This window comes from Neoarius graeffei, chromosome 8, assembly GCF_027579695.1.
Source record: "Neoarius graeffei isolate fNeoGra1 chromosome 8, fNeoGra1.pri, whole genome shotgun sequence".
NCBI classification, from domain to species: domain Eukaryota; kingdom Metazoa; phylum Chordata; class Actinopteri; order Siluriformes; family Ariidae; genus Neoarius; species Neoarius graeffei.
The window spans coordinates 69,183,733-69,207,272 of NC_083576.1; the positions used below are offsets into that span (position 1 = coordinate 69,183,733).

Genomic DNA, 23,540 nt, shown 5'->3' on the forward strand with positions numbered 1-23,540 from the left:
CCCCCTGAAAATATCGGCATAGTTCGAACACTGGTTGTACCAATGTTTTTTTTTATTGCAGAGCATAACACGTCTTGTCGCAGCCACTGCAAAGTGGGGCTGGAGCCGCCGATGGGAAAACGAAACCTAAGCCGAGCACCGTGGCTCTTCGGGGGAGGGCAGAGGACTCTGGCTGTGCGGGGCGTGGCATCATGTCACAGAGCGTTAATCTCGCGATAAAAAAATTAATCGCCGTTAAAATTGAGTCAAGTTAACGCGTTAATAACGCAACATTTTTGACAGCACTAATAAAAATATAATAAGGAAATAGCCTGATGGTTAGAGAAGCAGCTTTGGGACCAAAAGGTTGCTGGTTTGCATCCCTGGACCAGCAAGCATGGCTGAAGTGTCCTTAAGCACGCCAACTGCTGCTCTGGGTATGTTGTATGTCACTCTGGATAAGAGCACCTGCTAAATACCATGAATGTAATGTCATCTAACCTTGCAGTTGCACTCACCAGGTGGCTTTTCTTTTCCGCTGGCGGGAGAGCGGAGTCTGCCATGTTTGCCCATGCTGACTTGTTTTGGTTAAAAGTAGGTCAAACACACTCCACAGTGATCACGTTATATTGTTGCTCACTTGCTTCGGCAATCTCTGGAACTGTAAAAAGCGGGACGCGTTTTATCTCGGCAAAACATTTACCCATAAGATACACTGTGTGTGCAGCAGCGAAATATTTCAAAACGCCAACAGCAATAGAAATGGAACATTTTGCCCAGAATTCAACTTTACAGTCAGCACCTTTTAAGTAATATTATCTTAACGGAGTACATATCAAACAAAACATTCAAATACTCATATTTCTCAATTTAATGCTATTGGGTAGTCTTAAATATAATTCTGGATTATTCTTGTAGTCTGGACAAATTTTAGTCGAGTTCAATCTACACAACGTTTTTAAGCAAATGTACTTAAGAAGGCCAAAAGTAATAACTCGAAGTGAGTGTAAATTGCCTTTTCCCCCCTCTCTCTTCCCAAGTAGGGGCAATTTATCATATCCAATTAACCTGCTGGCATGTTTATGGGATGTGGAAGGAAACCCACACAGACACAAAGATAACACACACAGTCTGTAACCCCAGCTCAGACTTTTCTAATTTTCTAATAGCTTTTAAAAAGGCTTAGTTTGTGGACGTTGGACTATACATCTGTCCCATGCATGTATTTAGACAGCACCAAATATTAAAACAAATTTGCTTTTCACACCAAAAATAATACATTTTTGCTTGATAAACAGCTGAATTAATCAACACAGGATTAATGATGTGTAACGCAGTATCTAGCTGTAATATTTTATTTTTATTAATGTATCCAGCATTGATTTGAAGCACATCAGATTTAACCTGGCTGTGTGTTGCCTGTAGCAACATACAGTATCTCATCACTTACATGGTCTACACTCATATGGTTTAACATGAAAAACTTTTACATTCATATTACAAGCTGTTAACTAAGCTTTCTGGATTCAGTCACAGAGTTTAGCCATGACCTCGGACCACACGTTTTCTCTTTTTTTTCTAACTTCCTATTTTACTGTCAAATCAGGATTCAAATACAAGTAAACAGAAAGCAACCAAAAAGGAAACAACTAGTTTTGAGGTTTCAGCACTTTCTCTCAGCAGCGAAGTCGGTTTTCATCTGTCCTGAAGAACCTCTTGAGGAGGAAGATCTGCAGATATCCAGCCACGATGATGACAAAGCTTTGGAAGACAGACCAGGCGTTCACATAGTAGGACTTGGACTGAAGCAGGAAGTAATCAGCCCCTCTGCGCATCCGTGCTACATTATAGAAGCGCCACATATGCTGGATTCGAAGCTGTATCTTATTTGTCATATCCTTGGAAAAGAAAGCCAGAGCAAAAGTATATATATTGGAGATATGTATAAAATAGGGGTTAAATGTCTGATCTTGAGTGTACGTTCTTAATCAAGTGGTGTATTACCACGGTCTTGGAGTGACTTCAATCTGCCTTGAACCATTACTTAGATGTTGCACCAACTATTATTTATACAGTCTACTTTACACACAGCAAACTATTTCACATGAGCATTCAATAAAAATGCTCATGAGCTAGTCAAAATTCAATGACTGATCATTTCAATTTTATGTCTAATCTCAAATCAGATTCATAAACTTTTGCTCCCGACATCATCTCATTACGTCAGTCAGTACCCTTCCCTCTCTTCTTAGATCCTATACAGGATACGAACACAATTGCATAGAAGATTAGTTTGTTTTTTAAAAAATATATAATGATTTAATCACCAGCCACTTTAATAGGAACACCTGTACACCTACTCATGCATGCAATTATCCAACCAGCCAATCATTTTGTGTCAAGTATGCAAGGGAGGCGGATGTATGTGCAGAAGTGTTTAGTTTAATAAAGTGCATATATATAAATTATACAAAAACACAAAATCCAAATCGGCAGGCAAGGTTATAAATGAGAATACAGGCAAAGGGGTTGGTCGAGGCACAAACAGTATGTCGGAGGCAAAACGAGAACTGGAAACAGGAACAAGAATCGAGAAACCAGGAAAACACCAACACGGGAAGAAAGGCTCAGTAATGCACACTTAACGTAGTGTAATATTTCGCATCGCCTTTGCATCAGCACAGTCCTTAAATAGCTCAACACATAGTTCTCTAATTGAGAACAGGTGCGCCTTGTTCACGGTGCGAGTGCTGGAGCTCACTCGGCGTGCCTTCAGGTGCACGTGCCACAGCGCACAGGACTGACAGAACTCCCTCCCAAAGAGCTCCCTCTGGGAGCGAAAATCCATCATACTTGGCCCCGGTGGGGGTTCAGGCTCAGGCTCTGGACACGACTTGGATTCTTGGCTAGGAGTAGGCTTGAGCTCTGAAGATGACTAAGACACTGGACTGGACTCGAGCTCGGGCTCTGTAGATGACTCGGGCTCAAGCTCAGGACTGGACTCGAGCTCTGTGGATGACTCTGGCTCTGGACTGGACTCTGGAGATGGCTCAAGCTGGAGTTCTGGAACTGGCTTGGACATATGGCTGGGCTCGAGCTCAGATGACGACTCGAGTTCTGAACTTGGCTCAGACTGTGGACTTGGCTCAGGTACAGGCTCGACCTCTGTCAGCGCATGACTTTGGTCTGGGTTAGGACCTGGCAATGGGACAGCGCAGACGTCTTCGTGGCCGGCTAAGGCAGAGGTAGTTCCGACGTCCTCTGACACAGGTTCAGGAACAGGCTCAGGCCTTAACTCTGATACTGGCACTGAAGCTGGTGCAGGAGACAACTCTGGCACTGACTCAGGTTCTGACACTGGCTCTGGAGTAGACTCTGACACAGGCTCCAGCACTGGAGCGGGCCCTGATGCAGGCTTTGGCTTCGCCTCTGGCATGGGAGCAGACACTGGTGCTGACTCTGGCTCCGTCTCTGGCACAGGAACAGATGCTGGCACAGGTTCAGGCTTTAATTCAGGTGCTGGTTCTGGCTGAGAAACCACCTTAGAGGAGATAGCCTCCAAGAGGGGCTCAGGAACAACAGCCTCCTCTGCTGTCTCTATATCAGCCACTGGGGGGGGGGGGGGGAATCTCTGGAACGATGGTCTCCTCAGCTGAGTCAGCCACTAGGGAGAGCTCTTGAGCGACGGTCTCCTCAGCTGAGTCAGCCACTGGAATGGTTGTCTTTAGGAGGCGCTGTAGAGCGGTGGCCTCCTCCGCTGAGTCGCTCACTGGCCTGATTGCCCCTCCCCCAAAATTTTCATGGTGTTCCTGCTTCACTAATGATTCATAGATAAACTTGAGAATGGCAAAGAAAGTATGAGAGTTTTGAAGACATGGGTGTTCAACCCGAATCAGGTAGTCCACCCATCTGCATGCTTGTCCAGCAATGAACATCAGGATGAAGCTTACCCAGATGGGTTTGGGTGGCTTGGGCTCTTGGAAGTCATCATAGAGGACCCAACACTGGATCCACACGGGTGATATTCTCCATCATAGGGTGTAGGAGGGTACACATCGGTACACCTGCAGAAATATGAGGCTAGCGGGAGGGACAGGGAAACCCGGAAGCAGCGTGGAATCACATATTGAAACACGTCTGCTACATCCATTGTATGGTGAAGTATTCTGTCAAGTACACGAGGGAGGTGGATATATGCACAGAAGTGTTTAGTTCTGGAGGGAGGCGCAAACAGTATGTCGGAGGCAAAATGAGAACGAGAACTGGAAACAAGAACAAGAATCAAGAAACCAGGAAACCACCAACACGGGAAGAAGGGCTTGATAATGCACACTTAATGTAGCGTAATACTTCGCATCAGCACAATCCTTAAATAGCCCAACACATAGTTCTCTAACTGAGTTCAGGTGCGCCTTGTTCACGGTGCGTGTGCTGGAACTCACTCGGTGTGCGCAGTCCGAGGCGCACCTTCAGATGCACGCACCACAGCGCACAGGACTGACATTTTGCGGCAGTGCAATGCATAAAATTGCGCAAGTGCAGCTCAAGAACTTCAGTTAATGTTCACATCAAACATCAGAATGACGACAAAATGTGATCTCAGTGACTTTGACCATCGTTGGTGTCTGACAGACTGGTTTGCTTCCTGGAATTTTCACAGATCTCAAAAGTTTGGTGTGAAAAATGAAAAACATCCAAGAGGGGAAGAGACAAGAAGCCTTTTGTTTATCACGCATACACTCATACATACAGTGAAATGTTTCCTCTGCATTTAATCCATCTGAAGCAGTGAACACACACATACCCAGAGCAGTGGGCAGCTATGGTACAGTGCCCGGGGAGCAGTTGGGGGTTAGGTGCCTTGCTCAAGGGCACTTCAGCCCAACTTTCAGGCCATGGCTGCCCTATGTTAACCTCTGGAGCACCCGGAGTAAACCCACACAGACAACATGCAAACTCCACACAGAAAGGCCCCTGTTGGCCACTGGGCTCGAACCCAGAACGTTCTTCTTGTGGGCAACAGTGCTAACCACTACATCACCATGCCACCCAGTTCTGCAGATGGAAATGCCTTGTTGGCGAGAGAGATCAGAGGAGAATGGACAGTGGTTCGAGCTAAGCTCACTCAAATAATCACTCTTTACAACTGTGGGGAGCAGAAAAGCATTTTAAACATGCACAACATGCTCAAACTTGAGGCAGCTGGGCTACAACAGCAGAAGACTACATCTGGTTTCACTCCTGTCAGCCAAAAACAGGAGTCTGAGGCTAGAGTAGGCACAGACTCACCAAAATTGGGAAGTTGAAGACTGAAAAAGAAAAATTCCTGGGCATGACCTGTGTCTGCATGATTTTTATCCCACATGACTGGCTGATTGGATAATTACATGAATGTAAGGGTGTACAGGTGTGGCTGGTAAGGGATATGTCACTATTAAATTAGGTACCTTAATGTTGGAAAGAGCACTGTTTAGAACCTCTTTGTCCATTTTCTTCTCCTTTTTGGCTTCGTCCTCCTCCTCATAGAACACCCCGAAGTTCAGAAAGACTCGCATGTCACCAAAATGGTTGTGATAGTTGGCAAAACACATCTGGTAAAAACCTGAAAAGTGTGTGTGTGTTGGGGTGGTGGTGTTTGTTATTTAAAGCTATAGTCCTTTTTTAAAATTACTTTATTATTCTCTTACAGCACTAAGAGGAACCATACTGACTCATTGTCACCCTTCTCAGAGTAAATGCACTGTTCTGCTGCGATAAATATGAACTACGGTCATGGTGAAATCTGTACCTGTCTCCTTTACTTGGAAGTTCATCTGGCCCATATTGTTATCAGTGTAGGAGAGGAGGATACCCTTAGGAGAGAGAATAGAGACCACCAAGTATTTGCCTACAGTCATCCCAGACACCCATTGAACCTGGACAGACGTTATACACCACATAATCAAATAATTGTGTCAAATAAGAGCTTCAAAACCATATTATTTACATTTCTAGGTGAACTCAAATATCAATATCTACAGTGTATTTGTTCTGTAGATCATTTGATTTGTCTAATATACGTAGAATTCATAAACAGTTCTCTATGTATGACAATAAAAATAATTGCATTTGAGATATTTTCTTTTAACTTAATTAAAATATGTCTAAACATTGCTGACTGTTTTGTAGAAAGGCAAAGAAACACATCAGATAAGTCAGCGGTACAATAACTGATAAGTAAAAAGAGAACCAAAGCAAGGTCACTACACAACTCACTGATTGCAGTTCCTCGATTCTACAAAAATCTACAAGCTTTACTTCTGAGTCAAAAAAAAAAAAAATTCTACAAACCTACCCCTAAAATATAGTCTATAGACATATCAACAAAGGTGAATCAACCTAATCTCAATAACAAAGAAGGAAAATCCTAGACTGAGTTCAGACTCACCATATAAGTCAGGTAAAAGTGACCGTTCTGACGAGCAAAGTGCCAGTAGCACTGTGACTCTGTGCCAGACAGCAGAAGAGCGAAATCATAATGATCTGCTGCATGAAAGATCTCATGACCTCCGTCTCCTGGATTTGAGATGCTTTCACTCCATTGTCCCAAAACAGGAAAGATGAGGAGGACTACGGTGCAAAGCATGCAGTGCATGTCTCAGACTCTTAACACACACACTTCTGTTCTGGCTTCTGTTCAAGGACATGTAGGGCAGCACCAGATAAATATTCCATGTAGAAACGTATAAAATGGGCAGTTACTTAAGAATGTCTTCAGAAATTATATATAATGTTTGTCATAACTAGCCCTGCAATGACCTGGTGACTTGTCAAGGATGTACCCCTCTTCTCGCCCATAGTCAACTGGGATAGACTCCAGCTTGCCTGCGACCCTGTATAGGATAAACAGCTACAGATAATGGATGGATGGATGAAGGGTTTGTCATAACTTAGCTTTTCAAACAGATTCAGAAGATAAATTATCTCACTCACTTCTTCCAGCTTGTCCCACTTACACATGTAGGGTGGCTGCCACATGGACCCTATTGAGCCACGTCATATTAATTTGGGCAGCATGGTGGTGTAGTGGTTAGCACTGTCGCCTCACAGCAAGAAAGTTCTGGGTTCAAGCCCAGTGGTTGACGGGGGCCTTTCTGTGTGGAGTTTGCATGTTCTCCCCGTGTCTGTGTGGGTTTCTTCCGGGTGCTCCGGTTTCCCCCACAGTCCAAAGACATGCAGGTTAGGTTATAATTGGTGGCTCTAAATTGACCATAGGTATGAATGTGAGTGTGAATGGTTGTCTCTATGTGTCAGCCCTGTGATGATCTGGTGACTTGTCCAGGGTGTACCCTGCCTCTCGCCCATAGTCAGCTGGGATAGGCTCCAGCCTGCCCGTGACCCTGCACAGAATAAGCAGTTACGGATAATGGATGGATGAAGTTAGAAGGAATCTTCTTTCACCTAGTTGACGGGAAAACGTTCACCTTTATATTTTAAAATAACAAAATGCTAATATAAAACCTTTTAATATAAAGGTCTTGACATCTAACATCTAACACAATGTCTTGTTGGTATAAAATAAATTTCATTTTGTCCTTTTGCTTTCAACTGTAGAAAGAGAAAATTAAAACCCAAGAAATTAGAGAACACCTGTGAGCTTTATTCAGCTTTACTATTGACATTCTATTGAGTATGAAGGAAAAGCACAGAAAAAGGGGCAGTAGGGAAAACCATTGAATTTCATAACCCTATTCATGTCCTTTTTGTCCTCACACATGTGATCACCATTATTTGTACAGAATAGATCAACAGCGGGGTTTGTTAGTGTCTGTGGTCTGCTTTGTGTTGAAAAGCCGTTTGAGGACGAAGAGCTGCAGGTATCCAGACAGGATAATGACGAGGCTCAGCGCAGCTGACCAGTTGCTGACGTAGCCAGAGTTGGATTGGAGCAGGTAGTAATCAGTTGCTCTTCTCATGCGCTCAATGCTATAGTACCGCCACATGTGGAACACAGACAACTGCAGCCGGGTGGCACTATCCTGCACAGACATTCAGCATGTTTTCCTTTTTAAAAAACAAGGATTTAAAACTATAAAGTGTATTTGCACTTTTCAGTATTTGATCAAAATCGAAGAACCATACACAATGAATTCATTTTATATATTAGCTATTGCAAGAGTAGATTCATGACGTGTCTTACCTCGATGGTATGAAGTGTGTTGTTCAACTGTTTCCCATGTTCATCTTCCTTGGAATCCCCTGAATCCTGGTAGTACACACCAAAGTTCATGAAGACCTGCATGCTGCCAAAGCGGTTGTGGAAGTTGCTAAAGCACATCTGATAAAAGCCTGAGGATGATATTAATGTGCTGTGAATACACACTGAAGAAAAGTAAAGGCACCGTAAAACTCATATCAGACGTTTTTGTCTTTTGTCCATTTTATAAATTACAACTTCATCTCATTATCTCTAGCCACTTTATCCTGTTCTACAGGGTCGCAGGCAAGCTGGAGCCTATCCCAGCTGACTACGGGCAAAAGGCGGGGTACACCCTGGACAAGTCACCAGGTCATCACAGGGCTGATGCATAGACACAGACAACCATTCACACTCACTTTAGAGTCACCAGTTAACCTAACCTGCATGTCTTTGGACTGTGAGGGAAACCAGAGCACCCAGAGGAAACCCACGTAGACAACATGCAAACTCCACACAGAAAGGCCCTCATTGGCCATGGGGCTCAAACCCGGACCTTCTTGCTGTGGGGCACCAGCACTAACCACTACACCACCGTGCCGCCTAAATTACAACTTGTTTTTTTTTTTAATTATTAAAAAACTGTTTTTTTTTTATTGCTCAAGCAATGTAAATTATACATTTATTTAATTACAAAAAATCCTGAAGAATAACAATTGTAACCTTTTAGACAATTGTATAATAAATGACACAAAGCAAGGCAAGTTCAGTTTTATAACACATTTCATTCAAAGTGCTTTACTTGACTACAAACAAAATAAAAGAACACAAGAAGCAATCCAGGCGGCACGGTGGTGTAGTGGTCAGCACTGTTGCCTCACAGCAAGAAGGTTCTGGGTTTGAGCCCAGTGGTCGACAGGGGCCTTTCTGTGTGGAGTTTGCGTGTTCTCCCCGTGTCCGCATGGGTTTCCTCCGGGTGCTCCAGTTTCCTCCACAATCCAAAGACATGCAGGTTAGGTTAACTGGTGACTCTAAATTGAGTGTGAATGGTTGTCTGTGTCTATGTGTCAGCCCTGTGATGACCTGGTGACTTGTCCAGGGTGTACCCCGCCTTTCGCCCGTAGTCAGCTGGGATAGGCTCCAGCTTGCCTGTGACCCTGTAGAACAGGATAAAGTGGCTACAGATAATGAGATGAGATGAGACATAGTACTGTGAAAAGGTCTTAGGCACTCTTTTTTTCATACAAACTTCGTTATAGATTTCTATTTTATAACTTTTACAATATCAAGTCAGTACAAAAACATTTTAGAGTTCCAAACATTTGTTTTCCAGCCCCAAATTAAATCTTACAGGGAAAAAAAATGTTTGTATCTGAGCTGCATACGTATTACATAAGAGAGCACTTTTCGGATTTAAAAAGAAAACATAATGAAGGGGGCGGCACGGTGGTGTAGTGGTTAGCGCTGTCGCCTCACAGCAAGAAGGTCCTGGGTTCGAGCCCCGGGGCCGGCGAGGGCCTTTCTGTGCAGAGTTTGCATGTTGTCCGCGTGGGTTTCCTCCGGGTGCTCCGGTTTCCCCCACAGTCCAAAGACATGCAGGTTAGGTTAACTGGTGACTCTAAATTGACCGTAGGTGTGAATGAGAGTGTGAATGGTTGTCTGTGTCTATGTGTTAACCCTGTGATGACCTGGCGACTTGTCCAGGGTGTACCCCGCCTTTCACCCATAGTCAGCTGGGATAGGCTCCAGCTTGCTTGCGACCCTGTAGAAGGATAAAGCGGCTAGAGATAATGAGATGAGATGAGATGACATAATGAAGGCTACTGGGTTTTGGTGCAAAATTAAGATGTGAATGTCACAAAGTGTCCAGAAGAACTGTGGCTGGTTCTGTAAGATGCTCACTAAAACCTTATAAAACTGCATTCATTGTACCTGAGACTATTTTTTTTTTTAAAGCAAAGGGTCATCTCACACCAAATATTGACTTTGTTACATTTATTATGGCTTATTGCTGTTTGTAATATTTTTTTTAAATGTTGAAACATTTCATTTCATTATTTTTAAGCCATTTTTGGTCTACAGCATTTCTTTACATGCGCGTAAGACTTTTTTACAGTACTGCAGTACTGTATATCAGTGGCGGCTGCTGGTTTTTAAAACAGGGGAAGCCCATTTTACGCATTCATCGTAAAACCTGTAGGCCGGATATCAAAGCATAGAAAGGTGTGCCCCATTAGCATAGTGAACTAGACAACCCTACCTAGTGGCAGAAAGTATTTTTGCTTGTACATTTCATGTTATAGTCTGGCTTGCCAGGCTAGTGCCTCATATCCTTAATCAAAAATATCAAACATCCAAAAATCACTGGCTATTCAACGAAGAGCCTTGAACATCATACCCTGATATGCAACACAGAGTCTTTAACACAACACCCAGCTGTGCAACACATCCTTGAACATCTTTTGCAACACAGTCTGGAAATTCATAACCAGGTAGGCTATGCAACACACAGAACCTTGAATATTATACCCAGGTATAACCTATAACACAGAGCCCACTATTCTCTTAACATTACTGAACAATATACACACTTCAGATTCAGAACATGAACACTATTTATACACAAATTCTGCCCTCCGCTCCTTTTCCAGAAAATGGTCTGTGACCCTGTCATACCAGCTGGTTGTGCTTTCCAGAGACTTCACCAATTTCTGTTAGCAGCTAGCACTGCAGATCCCAATAAGGCTCAAGCTAGCCTACAACCAGATTGAACTACAAATGAAATAAACGAGTGAATTCACGAATGATCAAACTGATAGAATGGATGAAAGTTAACGGAGCACAACGAGTAATATTTACATTTATTTACAGAGTAATGTACAGAGACATCAATGAGAAGAAACATTTATATGAAAAGAAATTCGGACAGCACTTTGGCACACGACTACACTTTCTCAACATCCGCTAGGGACTGACTGATCATACTTCCGTGTTCCTCACCGAAGTACCGCCCTCCTCATGTCTTTCAAACACCACCTCCAATAATCCTTTATCAGCCCGGCTTCTTGTCCCTCCCACTGTCTCGTTTAGTCCCAGAGAAGCCCGGCTTCCCTGGAAGTGACGATTTTGTTGATTTTAACCAATAACAACTAGCCGAAATTGGCTGTTCAGAGCCGTCTCGTAGACTGCAACGGATATCCGGCTGCCAGTCAGTGTTGCCAGATACTGCTGACGTTTTCCATCCCAAAATATGTTCAAAACCCGCCAAAATGCACTTAAAACCGCCAAATCTGGCAACACTGCTGCCAGTCCATAGAGCCCGTTGAAATAAGAAAGGTTACAGCCTGGCAGCAAAGGTGATTCTCGTAGCGAACTGCAAGTTCGTCAGACATCACTCAAATAAGTTACAGGATAGTTATGAACATAAATACAATCTTGGGCATATATTATGTTATGCAAGTTATTGTTTTAATGAGAATTCAATGTCATAGACGCCGCAGTTTGGGGAGAGAATTTTAGGGGAAGCTCGGCTTCCCTTGTTGTCTCTGAGAAATCGCCCCTGCTGTGTATATATATATATATATATATATATACAGTGGTGCTTGAAAGTTTGTGAACCCTTTCAAATTGTCTATATTTCTGCATAAATATGACCTAAAACATCATCAGATTTTCACACAAGTCCTAAAAGTAGATAAAGAGAACCCAGTTAAACAAATGAGACAAAAATATTATACTTGGTCATTTACTTATTGAGGAAAATGATCCAATATTACATATCTGTGAGTGGCAAAAGTATGTGAACCTCTAGGATTAGCAGTTAATTTGAAGGTGAAATTAGTGTCAGATGTTTTCAATCAGTGGGATGACAATCAGGTGTGAGTGGGCACCCTGTTTTATTTAAAGAACAGAGATCTATCAAAGTCTGATCTTCACAACACATGTTTGTGGAAGTGTATCATGGCATGAACAAAGGAGATTTCTGAGGACCTCAGAAAAAGCGTTGTTGATGCTCATCAGGCTGGAAAAGGTTACAAAACCATCACTAAAGAGTTTGGACTCCACCAATCCACAGTCAGACACATTGTGAACAAATGGAGGAAATTCAAGACCACTGTTACCCTCCCCAGGAGTGGTCGACCAACAAAGATCACTCCAAGAGCAAGGCGTGTAATAGTCGGCGAGGTCACAAAGGACCCCAGGGTAACTTCTGAGTAACTGAAGGCCTCTCTGACATTGGCTAATGTTAATGTTCATGAGTCCACCATCAGGAGAACACTGAACAACAATGGTGTGCATGGCAGGGTTGCAAGGAGAAAGCCACTGCTCTCCAAAAATAACATTGCTGCTCGTCTGCAGTTTGCTAAAGATCACATGGACAAGCCAGAAGGCTATTGGACATATGTTTTGTGGACAGATGAGACCAAAATAGAACTTTTTGGTTTAAATGAGAAGTGTTATGTTTGGAGAAAGGAAAACACTGCATTCCAGCATAAGAACCTTATCCCATCTGTGAAACATGGTGGTGGTAGTATCATGGGTTGGGTCTATTTTGCTGCATCTGGGCCAGGACGGCTTGCGATCATTGATGGAACAATGAATTCTGAATTATACCAGCGAATTCTAAAGGAAAATGTCAGGACATCTGTCCATGAACTGAATCTCAAGAGAAGGTGGGCCATGCAACAAGACAACGACCCTAAGCGCACAAGTCATTCTACCAAAGAATGGTTAAAGAAGAATAAAGTTAATGTTTTGGAATGGCCAAGTCAAAGTCCTGACCTTAAACCAATCGAAATCTTGTGGAAGGACCTGAAGCGAGCAGTTCATGTGAGGAAACCCACCAACATCCCAGAGTTGAAGCTGTTCTGTACAGAGGAACGGGCTAAAATTCCTCCAAACCGGTGTGCAGGACTGATCAACAGTTGCCGGAAACGTTTAGTTGCAGTTATTGCTGCACAAGGGGGTCACACCAGATACTGAAAGCAAAGGTTCACATACTTTTGCCACTCACATATATGTAATATTGGATCATGTTCCTCAACAAATAAGTGATTAAGTATAATATTTTTGTCTCATTTGTTTAACTGGGTTCTCTTTATCTACTTTTAGGACTTGTGTGAAAATCTGATGATGTTTTAGGTCATATTTATGCAGAAATATAGAAAATTCTAAAGGGTTCACAAATTTTCAAGCACCACTGTATATGAGAGAGAGAGAGAGAGAGAGAGACATTAAAAAGAAGAGCAGGTGTAGGCAGAAAATGATTGTGTGTCAAAAGCATGGGAAAAGAGAATTGTTTCAATTTTGGACTTCAAGCACAATTTACAGTTCAAAACCATAAAGATATAAGAACTGCAAACTATAAAGCAGAGTTGGGACTAAAAACTGGTCTCTCTTACTCACCAGTCTCTTTAGTATCGAAAGCAATCTCTCCTGTGACATCGTCTGCTGAACCCACAATAAGGCCACTTGGAGCATTTACAGTGACTTTCAACAGTCTGTCAACACCCACTCCCGTCGCCCACTGAACCTGGACACAAACGTCATGTACAGGGCTTATCTACTGACATGTAAGATAACCTCAACAGTGGACAAAAAGACTTCAGTGAAGGATAAAAATGGCCATTCAATATACATATACTTGTACATATATACTTATACACGCATACATATCAAGTTGGTATCACATAACGAGTATTTGTATATATAGATAATATGTAGTGTACAATGCACAACATATACAGTGGGGCAAAAAAGTATTTAGTCAGCCACCAATTGTGCAAGTTCTCCCACTTAAAAAGATGAGAGAGGCCTGTAATTTTCATCATAGGTACACTTCAACTATGAGAGACAGAATGGGGGTAAAGAATCCAGGAAATCACATTGTAGGATTTTTAATGAATTAATTGGTAAATTCCTTGGTAAAATAAGTATTTGGTCACCTACAAACAAGCAAGATTTCTGGCTCTCACAGACCTGTAACAACTTCTTTAAGAGGCTACTCTGTCCTCCACTCGTTACCTGTATTAGTGGCACCTGTTTGAACTCGTTATCAGTATAAAAGACACCTGTCCACAACCTCAAACAGTCACACTCCAAACTCCACTATGGCCAAGACCAAAGAGCTGTCAAAGGACACCAGAAACAAAATTGTAGACCTGCACCAGGCTGGGAAGACTGAATCTGCAATCGGTAAGCAGCTTGGTGTGAAGAAATCAACTGTGGGAGCAATTATTAGAAAATGGAAGACATACAAGACCACTGATAATCTCCCTCGATCTGGGGCTCCACGCAAGATCTCACCCCGTGGGGTCAAAATGATCACAAGAACGGTGAGCAAAAATCCCAGAATCACACGGGGGGACCTAGTGAATGACCTGCAGAGAGCTGGGACCCAAGTAACAAAGGCTACCATCAGTAACACACTACGCCGCCAGGGACTCAAATCCTGCAGTGCCAGACGTGTCCCCCTGCTTAAGCCAGTACATGTCCAGGCCCGTCTGAAGTTTGCTAGAGAGCATTTGGATGATCCAGAAGAGGATTGGGAGAATGTCATATGGTCAGATGAAACCAAAATAGAACTTTTTGGTAAAAACTCAACTTGTCGTGTTTGGAGGAGAAAGAATGCTGAGTTGCATCCAAAGAACACCATACCTACTGTGAAGCATGGGGGTGGAAACATCATGCTTTGGGGCTGTTTTTCTGCAAAGGGACCAGGACGACTGATCCGTGTAAAGGAAAGAATGAATGGGGCCATGTATTGTGAGATTTTGAGTGAAAACCTCCTTCCATCAGCAAGGGCATTGAAGATGAAACGTGGCTGGGTCTTTCAGCATGACAATGATCCCAAACACACCACCCGGGCAACGAAGGAGTGGCTTCGTAAGAAGCATTTCAAGGTCCTGGAGTGGCCTAGCCAGTCTCCAGATCTCAACCCCATAGAAAATCTTTGGAGGGAGTTGAAAGTCCGTGTTGCCCAGCGACAGCCCCAAAACATCACTGCTCTAGAGGAGATCTGCATGGAGGAATGGGCCAAAATACCAGCAACAGTGTGTGAAAACCTTGTGAAGACTTATAGAAAACGTTTGACCTCTGTCATTGCCAACAAAGGGTATATAACAAAGTATTGAGATGAACTTTTGTTATTGACCAAATACTTATTTTCCACCATAATTTGCAAATAAATTCTTTAAAAATCAGACAATGTGATTTTCTGGATTTTTTTTTCTCATTCTGTCTCTCATAGTTGAAGTGTACCTATGATGAAAATTACAGGCCTCTCTCATGTTTTTTAGTGGGAGAACTTGCACAATTGGTGACTGACTAAATACTTTTTTGCCCCACTGTAAAATGTATATAACCATATAATTTTATGGATATGAGTGTTTTACTGGGATGTACGCCACTCGTATTTTTCATATGTGCTACATCCGGGACATGCAGAACTAAAATGATGACATAAATCTCTATATGTCACTCGTGAGGAAATCAACGAATTGTTTTGATAAATATGGGTACTTTTTCTTTGTGAATGTGTCTATATAATAAAAAGAAAATCATATGTTGGATTGAAGATATGAAGTTTACCTTCTCATGTTGAAAAACTCAAATTTTTCAAATGAAATACATCTCAGATCTGAGTGACATATTTAACAATTATTCCACGAAATTGAGTCATACATGAGCTGATAACCAATGAAACGTGAAGTGCTGTGATTGAATGGAATAACTGTTTTATTCTATCCACATTCACTGGATTTTGAGAAACAGAACATTTTTATTTTTATTTTTTGCAAATTTGATAAATAAAAACTTTATACAAAACATCTGATAAAATCATTTCCATTTAGAATGTAAACAAACTGGTGAAATGACAGTCGCAATTTGTGGAAAAATGATATAATAATAATTCTTGAAAAATAAAAAAGATACGTTCTTATCATCAAATACTTTTATTCCATATTTTGTTGCTTTTTTGTATTTTGGGGGGTTTTGTTTTCGAGTAGAGTTTTTATTTCATCCTCCATTCAGCAACACAGTCTGTCATTTTGTTTTTCTCTGCTCATGGTATATGAGCTGATATCCTAGTAGTAGAGTAGCCAGTCAGAAGCCATGATTGTTCATATCCAGTGAATGTGGATAGAATAATTAACAGATATTTCACTCCGATGATGTCACTCTCAGTGTTTTCCCGCTGATTGGACGCACGTTATCAGAATGGTAAACCAATTCAAAATTAAAATTATTTTCATTAACTTGTGGGGTTTTTTTGTGGATGTGTCCATATAATATAAAAACCATTACACGGTGGTGCGAAGATATCAAGTTTATCTTCTTATGTTGAAAATATTTTCACTCGTTCATGTTGCTCACTCGTGACTATGTTCAGCATCTGAAGATAAACTTTATATCTTCGCACAGCTGTCTAATATCCTCCATATTTATTATGATAAAACCTTTTTATTTTAAATCCACTTCGATGTCAAAGGGTAGATAATTCTATTAATAAATGTTCAAAATACACATAATAATGCAAATTCAAAACTATAACTGCTACACTTTAAATGGAATGGATCTTGGATGAGTCAGACATTCGATAGTGTCTTAGCAAAGCTGATCTTATGTAGTTTTACCCAAAACAGCCATCAGTAATTCCAGTTACTTGTGCTTTTCCTGTGGTTTAATGGTAGAACTGAAAAGTCTGAACTGCCCAGCTATATTCATAACACAAAACATATGGTATATTCCTATATTATTCCCTCTCAAAAAGTAGTGCTGTCTTTGAAAGGAGGAATTATACAGCTTTAAATATTAAAAGAAAGCACAACTTTATTCATCACACACTTGTGAAATTTCCTCTCTGCATTTAACCCATCTGAAGCAGTGAACACACACCAGTGGGCAGCCATGCTAACAGTGCCCAGGAGCAATCAAGAGTTAGGTGCCTCACGCAAGGCCATCCCACATTAACCTAACCACATGTCTTTGGAGAACATGCAGACAACATGCAAACTCTACACAGAAAGGCCCTTGCCAACCACTGGGTTCAAACCCAGAACCTTCTTGCTGTGAGGCAACCGTGCTAACCACTACACCATTGTGCCACCCGCAATTGGATTGAGAAACACAATCATATAACCTGAATTCATGAACATGTTCTATAAAAACATGCATTTTGCATAAACTTTAATTGACATCCCAACTGCCTTCAAAATTTTATTATAAGTCAACAGGTTTTCTATAAACATATTTGGGGAAATCACACACATACATGTTACATTTGCTGTAGATAGAAATTAAGTTAAAAAGCACTGAAATATTTCTCTAATGGAAGTCATTTGGCTATACACAGCACATATTCTGGCCTCCTACATTGAATAGCCATATGGTGGCTGAAACAGTTCAATGTGCTCCTCTAGTTTGTCTTAAATTACTTTGCATAACATCTTTGACTTTTCATTTTGAAAACATTTGTTTGTACCAACTACTGTACAGATTATTGACTGTGCACTAGCTATAATTCATTTAAAAAAAATCACCCCTTTAAACTTCCTATAACATACAGCTACAATTTTAGCTACAGGGCACGTCCGTGTCAGCAAGAATGAAGAAAAAGCCTGCATAGAAAAAAATTTCAGCCATATATTACCATGAAGTTGAGATAAAAGTGTTCGCCGTAGTGTGCAAAATGCCAGAAGCATTCGAGGGCCGAGGCAGGCAGCACAATGGCGAAGTCATACTGGTCCGCTCCCCAGAACAGCTCCTGGTCAGTCACGTCAGGCTGCAGGTCTTTTATCGCTTTCCCACAATCCCATCCTAATACCAGCAGCAAGACGACAACACCAATATTCTTCTGTGACATTATAAAGCTGTGCAGAGTGTATCCTATTCACTGACTGGTTTATTCAGTGAAGAAGTTGAGTTTGGGAGGTGCCAAAGCCTCTCTTTGGAACAGTAGCAGATTATTAACCCTGATGTGTGGCTTCCACAGTTTTCAGCCTCTGAGTGGGAAACTGCATGTCCAATCACAGGTGCTGTTGAAAGCTCTGTCACAAGCTGTGGAAGCCATGGCATAATGGTTACAGAAGCAGCTTTGGGACCAAAAAGTCATTGGTTCCATTCCCTGGACCAGCAAGAATAGCTGATGTGCTCTTGAGCAAGGCACCCATCCCAGACTGCTCTGGGTAAGAGTGTCTGCTAAATGCCTGTAATGTAATGCAACAAACTGCACTTTAAAGTGTTTTAATCACACTTTTAGCTCTGACTGTTTATACATAATCCTGTTGTGAATCCACTATGAAACAACATTGACATTAAGATGCATTAAGGTGTTGAACTTTGTATGGTGTTTATTTCACATCCTATACTGTACAGTAACTGTGCCTATAACTCTCCAAAAATTGAACACTCAGCAAAACACTGTCAGGTTTCATTTCGCTCAGTCAGCACTGAATGAGCTAATTCAGCTTCTCAAATTGCAAATCAGAAGGTGTTGACTAATTTTCTAGAACAGCACTTCTGACAGTAGTACTGTTTATAATTCAGATCAAAGGTTTATATGAATGCGCTCATTCTGATACATTATTGTTTGTTCAGTAGCAAATACAGTGGTGCTTGAAAGTTTGTGAACACCAGATACTGAACCTTTGCTTTCAGTATCTGGTGTGACCCCCTTGTGCAGCAATAACTGTAACTAAACGTTTGTGGTAACTGTTGATCAGTCCTGCACACCGGCTTGGAGGAATTTTAGCCCATTCCTCCGTACAGAACAGCTTCAACTCTGGGATGTTGGTAGGTTTCCTCACATGAACTGCTCGCTTCAGGCCCTTCCACAACATTTTGATTGGATTAAGGTCAGGACTTTGACTTGGCCATTCCAAAACATTAACTTTATTCTTCTTTAACTATTCTTTGGTAGAACCACTTGTGTGCTTAGGGTCGTTGTCTTGCTGCATGGCCCACCTTCTCTTGAGGTTCAGTTCATGGACAGATGTCCTGACATTTTTCTTTAGAATTCGCTGGTATAATTCAGAATTCATTGTTCCATCAATAATCGCAAGCCGTCCTGGCCCAGATGCAGCAAAACAGGCCCAAACCATGATACTACCACCACCATGTTTCACAAATGGGATAAGGTTCTTATGCTGGAATGCAGTGTTTTCCTTTCTCCAAACATAACGCTTCTCATTTCAACCAAAAAGTTCTATTTTGATCTCATCCATCCACAAAACATTTTTCCAATAGCCTTCTGGCTTGTCCACGTGATCATTAGCAAACTGCAGACGAGCAGCAATGTTCTTTTTGGAGAGCAGTGGCTTTCTCCTTGCAACCCTGCCATGCACACCATTATTGTTCAGTGTTCTCCTGATGGTGGACTCATGAACATTAACATTAGCCAATATGAGAGAGGCCTTCAATTGCTTAGCGTTACCCTGGGGTCCTTTGTGACCTCGCCGACTATTACACAACTTGCTCTCAGAACGATCTTTGTTGGTTGACCACTCCTGGGGAGGGTAACAATGGTCTTGAATTTCCTCCATTTGTACAGAATCTGTCTGACTGTGGATTGGTGGAGTCCAAACTCTTTAGAGATGGTTTTGTAACCTTTTCCAGCCTGATGAGCATCAACAACACTTTTTCTGAGGTCCTCAGAAATCTCCTTTGTTCGTGCCATGATACACTTCCACAAACATGTGCTGTGAAGATCAGACTTTGATAGAGCCCTGTTCTTTAAATAAAACAGGGTGCCCACTCACACCTGATTGTCATCCCATTGATTGAAAACACCTGACTCTAATTTCATCTTCAAATTAACTGCTAATCCTAGAGGTTCACATACTTTTGCCACTCACAGATATGTAATATTGGATCATTTTCCTCAATAAATAAATGACCAAGTATAATATTTTTGTCTCATTTGTTTAACTGGGTTCTCTTTATCTACTTTTAGGACTTGTGTGAAAATCTGATGATGTTTTAGGTCATATTTATGCAGAAATATAGAAAATTCTAAAGGGTTCACGAACTTTCAAGCACCACTGTAATTCTCATCTGTGTATTTCACTTTCCTGTCTCCTGTGAGTACTGCAATCTATCTCTGGCTTTTACCCTAATTGTAGCACATTTACTGTAGATTTAATGTCAGTGCTAACAAGTTCTTGTCTAGAAATTCAGCACTTCTTGTACCTGACTTTTGCATTTGTACGTCGCTCTGGATAAGAGCCTCTGCTAAATGCCTGTGATGTAATGTAATGTAATTTATTAGGAGTTGTACGGCAGTGCTTCATGCAATCTAAGTCTCATAATAACAAGATTTAAAAATGTCAAATATATAACAAATAAAAATATCTAATTGTTTATATGATTGAGCGTTCTCTGTGGAGATGCTTATTAGGCTGCACAGTGGTTAGTACTGTCATCTCACAGCAAGCAGGTTCTGGGTTCAAACATGCCAGTCGACCTGGGCCTTTCTGTCTGGAGCTTGCATGTTCTCCTCTTGCCTGCACAGTCTAAAGACATGTGGATTAAGTCAACTGGCTAAAATTGTCCATAAGTGTGAATGTGAGCGAGAATGGCTGTCTGTCTCTCTGTGTTAGTCCTGTGATAGACTGGTGACCTGTGTAGGATATATCCCTCCTCTCATCCAGTGTCAGCTGGGACCGGCTCCAGCTCACCCACAACCAGCAACGGATAAGCAGTACAGAAAATTAATTAGTATTTAATGGAAGATGCCTTAACTTTATAACTTTTCATAACATTCCATAACTTTTTTCCACAGAGTTTCATAAGTTGAGCCCCGTCAGAGATTTGATAACAAGGTTGCAGCCCAGAGATTAGTCATATGAAGAGAATCCCTGATGAAAAATACTCCTCTTAGTGGGAAATGGCCTGTCAGTTTCCTTTAATCCCAGTGATTAATGACTTTATTGCAAATAGGAGACAGGTGTGTGTGTGTGTGTGTGTGTGAGAGAGAGAGAGAGAGAGAGATTAGTACTCAGGGGACTGTGAATGGAGTTGGGGTCATGACATGTGACTCAGGTGACTAAGGTCTGGGAGCTTGTGAGAGGAAGGCAAAGAAACGCAGCAATTTTATTGTAGATAATAATAATAATAATAATAATAATCTCGGGTGGCACGGTGGTGTAGTGGTTAGCGCTGTCGCCTCACAGCAAAAAGGTCCTGGGTTCGAGCCCCGGGGCCGGCGAGGGCCTTTCTGTGCGGAGTTTGCATGTTCTCCCCGTGTCCGCGTGGGTTTCCTCCGGGTGCTCCGGTTTCCCCCACAGTCCAAAGAAATGCAGGTTAGGTTAACTGGTGACTCTAAATTGACCGTAAGTGTGAATGGTTGTCTGTGTCTATGTGTCAGCCCTGTGATGACCTGGCGACTTGTCCAGGGTTTACCCCGCCTTTCGCCTGTAGTCAGCTGGGATAGGCTCCAGCTTGCCTGCGACCCTGTAGAAGGATAAAGCGGCTAGAGATAATGAGATGAGATAATAGTCTCATCATCTCTAGCCACTTTATCCTGTTCTACAGGGTCGCAGGCAAGCCGGAGCCTATCCCAGCTGACTACGGGCGAAAGGCGGGGTACACCCTGGACAAGTCACCAGGTCATCACAGGGCTGACACATAGACACAGACAACCATTCACATTCACACCTACGGTCAATTTAGAGTCACCAGTTAACCTAACCTGCATGTCTTTGGACTGTGGGAGAAACCGGAGCACCCGGAGGAAACCCACGCGGACATGGGGAGAACATGCAAACTCCGCACAGAAAGGCCCTCGCCGGCCACGGGGCTCGAACCCGGACCTTCTTGCTGTGAGGCGACAGCGCTAACCACTACACCACCGTGCCGCCCCCAATAATAATAATAATAATAATAATAAATTTCAGTTTAATAAATATAGATGTGTGACAAATTTCAATTTGAGTATTAAAAAGTAAAAAAAAAAAAGAAAATTACATCTTCAATTGTTGTTTGCAAAAAATATTTTAAAGACAATCTTTTGATATGTAGTATTTGATAAAATAAAACTGCAATTATTCATTAGTAGTATAAATATGCAGGTGATTATAGGAAATCACGCACTGATTGGTCGAGAGATTTAGGCCCTGTCCACATGGCAACGGATTCAGGTGAATCTGATAAAATTGTTTATCGTTTCGGCCTGGCATCCACACAGCACCGGTGTTTTGGGTGCCCCAAAATGAAATCTTTTGAGAACAGGTTCCAGAGTGAAAAAATCTGGCAACGGCACCGTTGCGAAGTCGTCTGGATGAGTAGAATGGATTTGTTTACGATGATGTCACAACCACATGACTGTCAGTGCTTCACACTGGGTAGAAGTGTAACGAACTCGATGCGAGTTGTCAACAAATCCTATAACTAGTCCAAACACTGCGGAAACAGTAACCAAAACCGCGCACCGCCCGTGCACTTTCCAAAAACAAAACCAATCCCGCCAGCAAAAATAGGAAAAAAAGGAGCGATCTCACCTCTTCAGATGTTGGTTTAAGTCTGACAATACATTCCTCAAAACGGGCGTAGAACAGAGTAATCCATCAACGTGTAGCATTCAATTTATTCCGGACCATTAAAGAATTCTGGAGGATATCAGAATGTTGGCATACCGGCTTCCATCTACCCCCATTCATTCCTCTTTCCGCGTCTTTAGTTTTACGCTACTGATTAATAATCAAAACTTTATGTGGCTAAAGCTACAGAAGAAAGGGTTTGTGCGCATGCGTCTACTACTTCTTCTATTGTTCTGGTGTCTCAGATGGGACCGTCTTACAGCGCACCTAGAGGTGGGGCATATGTATTGCATCGTTTTCAGCAAGCGTTGCGTTGCCATATGGACCTGAAATGTAACTGATCCATTGCCCATGTGGACGCGATATTTTAAAAAAAAAATCTCGTTGCCGTTGTCGTGTGGATGTAGCCTTAGACTATTTCTTGATAATCACCTCGAGCGACTCGCCAAAATGGTGGCCGACCGCTTCATCACCATAAGTGAGGAAGAATTACAAATTATGAAAGAAAATGCTGTTCCTAAAAGCACTAAAGATGCTACAAAGATTGGTCTAAAACTATTCAAAAGTAAGGTGGAATTGTGATTTATTTTATCTATTTCACAACAAAGTATTTTATGTGAGTCGGCATAGATAAGTGACACAAGTCTGTGTGCATTACGTTTGCATGCTGCTTTTGAAGACTGAAATAAATTATTTTTTAATACGATTTAAATAATCACCAGTGTATTTATCCTAAAACAAGTATTTACCTCAGGCTCAGTGAATATCAGTGATTATTATACACTGAGTGCAGAATTATTAGGCAAGTGAGTATTTTGACCACAACATCCTTTTAATGCATGTTGTCC

The 23,540-nt window shown here is 41.8% G+C and overlaps 2 protein-coding genes across 2 annotated transcripts; both read right to left on the bottom strand.

Moving 5' to 3' along the window:
- Window positions 1–1,588: 1,588 nt before the first annotated feature.
- Window positions 1,589–6,613, bottom strand: LOC132890224 (transmembrane emp24 domain-containing protein 6-like). The gene is made up of 4 exons (XM_060927009.1): window positions 6,407–6,613; window positions 5,768–5,894; window positions 5,427–5,581; window positions 1,589–1,877 (listed from the first exon to the last, which is right to left on the bottom strand). Exons 1-4 carry the CDS (start codon window positions 6,611–6,613, stop codon window positions 1,656–1,658), a joined length of 711 nt encoding a protein of 236 aa, XP_060782992.1. The 3' UTR covers window positions 1,589–1,655.
- Window positions 6,614–7,691: 1,078 nt separating this feature from the next.
- Window positions 7,692–18,020, bottom strand: LOC132890225 (transmembrane emp24 domain-containing protein 6-like). The gene is made up of 4 exons (XM_060927010.1): window positions 17,808–18,020; window positions 13,562–13,688; window positions 8,159–8,307; window positions 7,692–7,997 (listed from the first exon to the last, which is right to left on the bottom strand). The coding sequence occupies exons 1-4, from the start codon at window positions 18,018–18,020 to the stop codon at window positions 7,764–7,766; spliced, it is 723 nt and encodes a 240-aa protein (XP_060782993.1). The 3' UTR covers window positions 7,692–7,763.
- Window positions 18,021–23,540: the final 5,520 nt, after the last annotated feature.

What these genes read in the sequence shown, in the direction of transcription:
- LOC132890225 (XM_060927010.1), bottom strand. Translation starts at nt 18,020, where the DNA reads ATGTCACAGAAGAATATTGGTGTTGTCGTCTTGCTGCTGGTATTAGGA. An exon ending in TTTCGATACTAAAGAGACTG is followed by an intron (nt 8,308 to 13,561) that starts GTGAGTAAGAGA and finishes TATCATCCTCAG; the next exon opens with GCTTTTATCAGATGTGCTTT. An exon ending in ACACACTTCATACCATCGAG is followed by an intron (nt 7,998 to 8,158) that starts GTAAGACACGTC and finishes ATGTCTGTGCAG; the next exon opens with GATAGTGCCACCCGGCTGCA.
- LOC132890224 (XM_060927009.1), bottom strand. Translation starts at nt 6,613, where the DNA reads ATGCACTGCATGCTTTGCACCGTAGTCCTCCTCATCTTTCCTGTTTTG. An exon ending in ACTTTTACCTGACTTATATG is followed by an intron (nt 5,895 to 6,406) that starts GTGAGTCTGAAC and finishes ACGTCTGTCCAG; the next exon opens with GTTCAATGGGTGTCTGGGAT. An exon ending in CTTCCAAGTAAAGGAGACAG is followed by an intron (nt 5,582 to 5,767) that starts GTACAGATTTCA and finishes CACACTTTTCAG; the next exon opens with GTTTTTACCAGATGTGTTTT.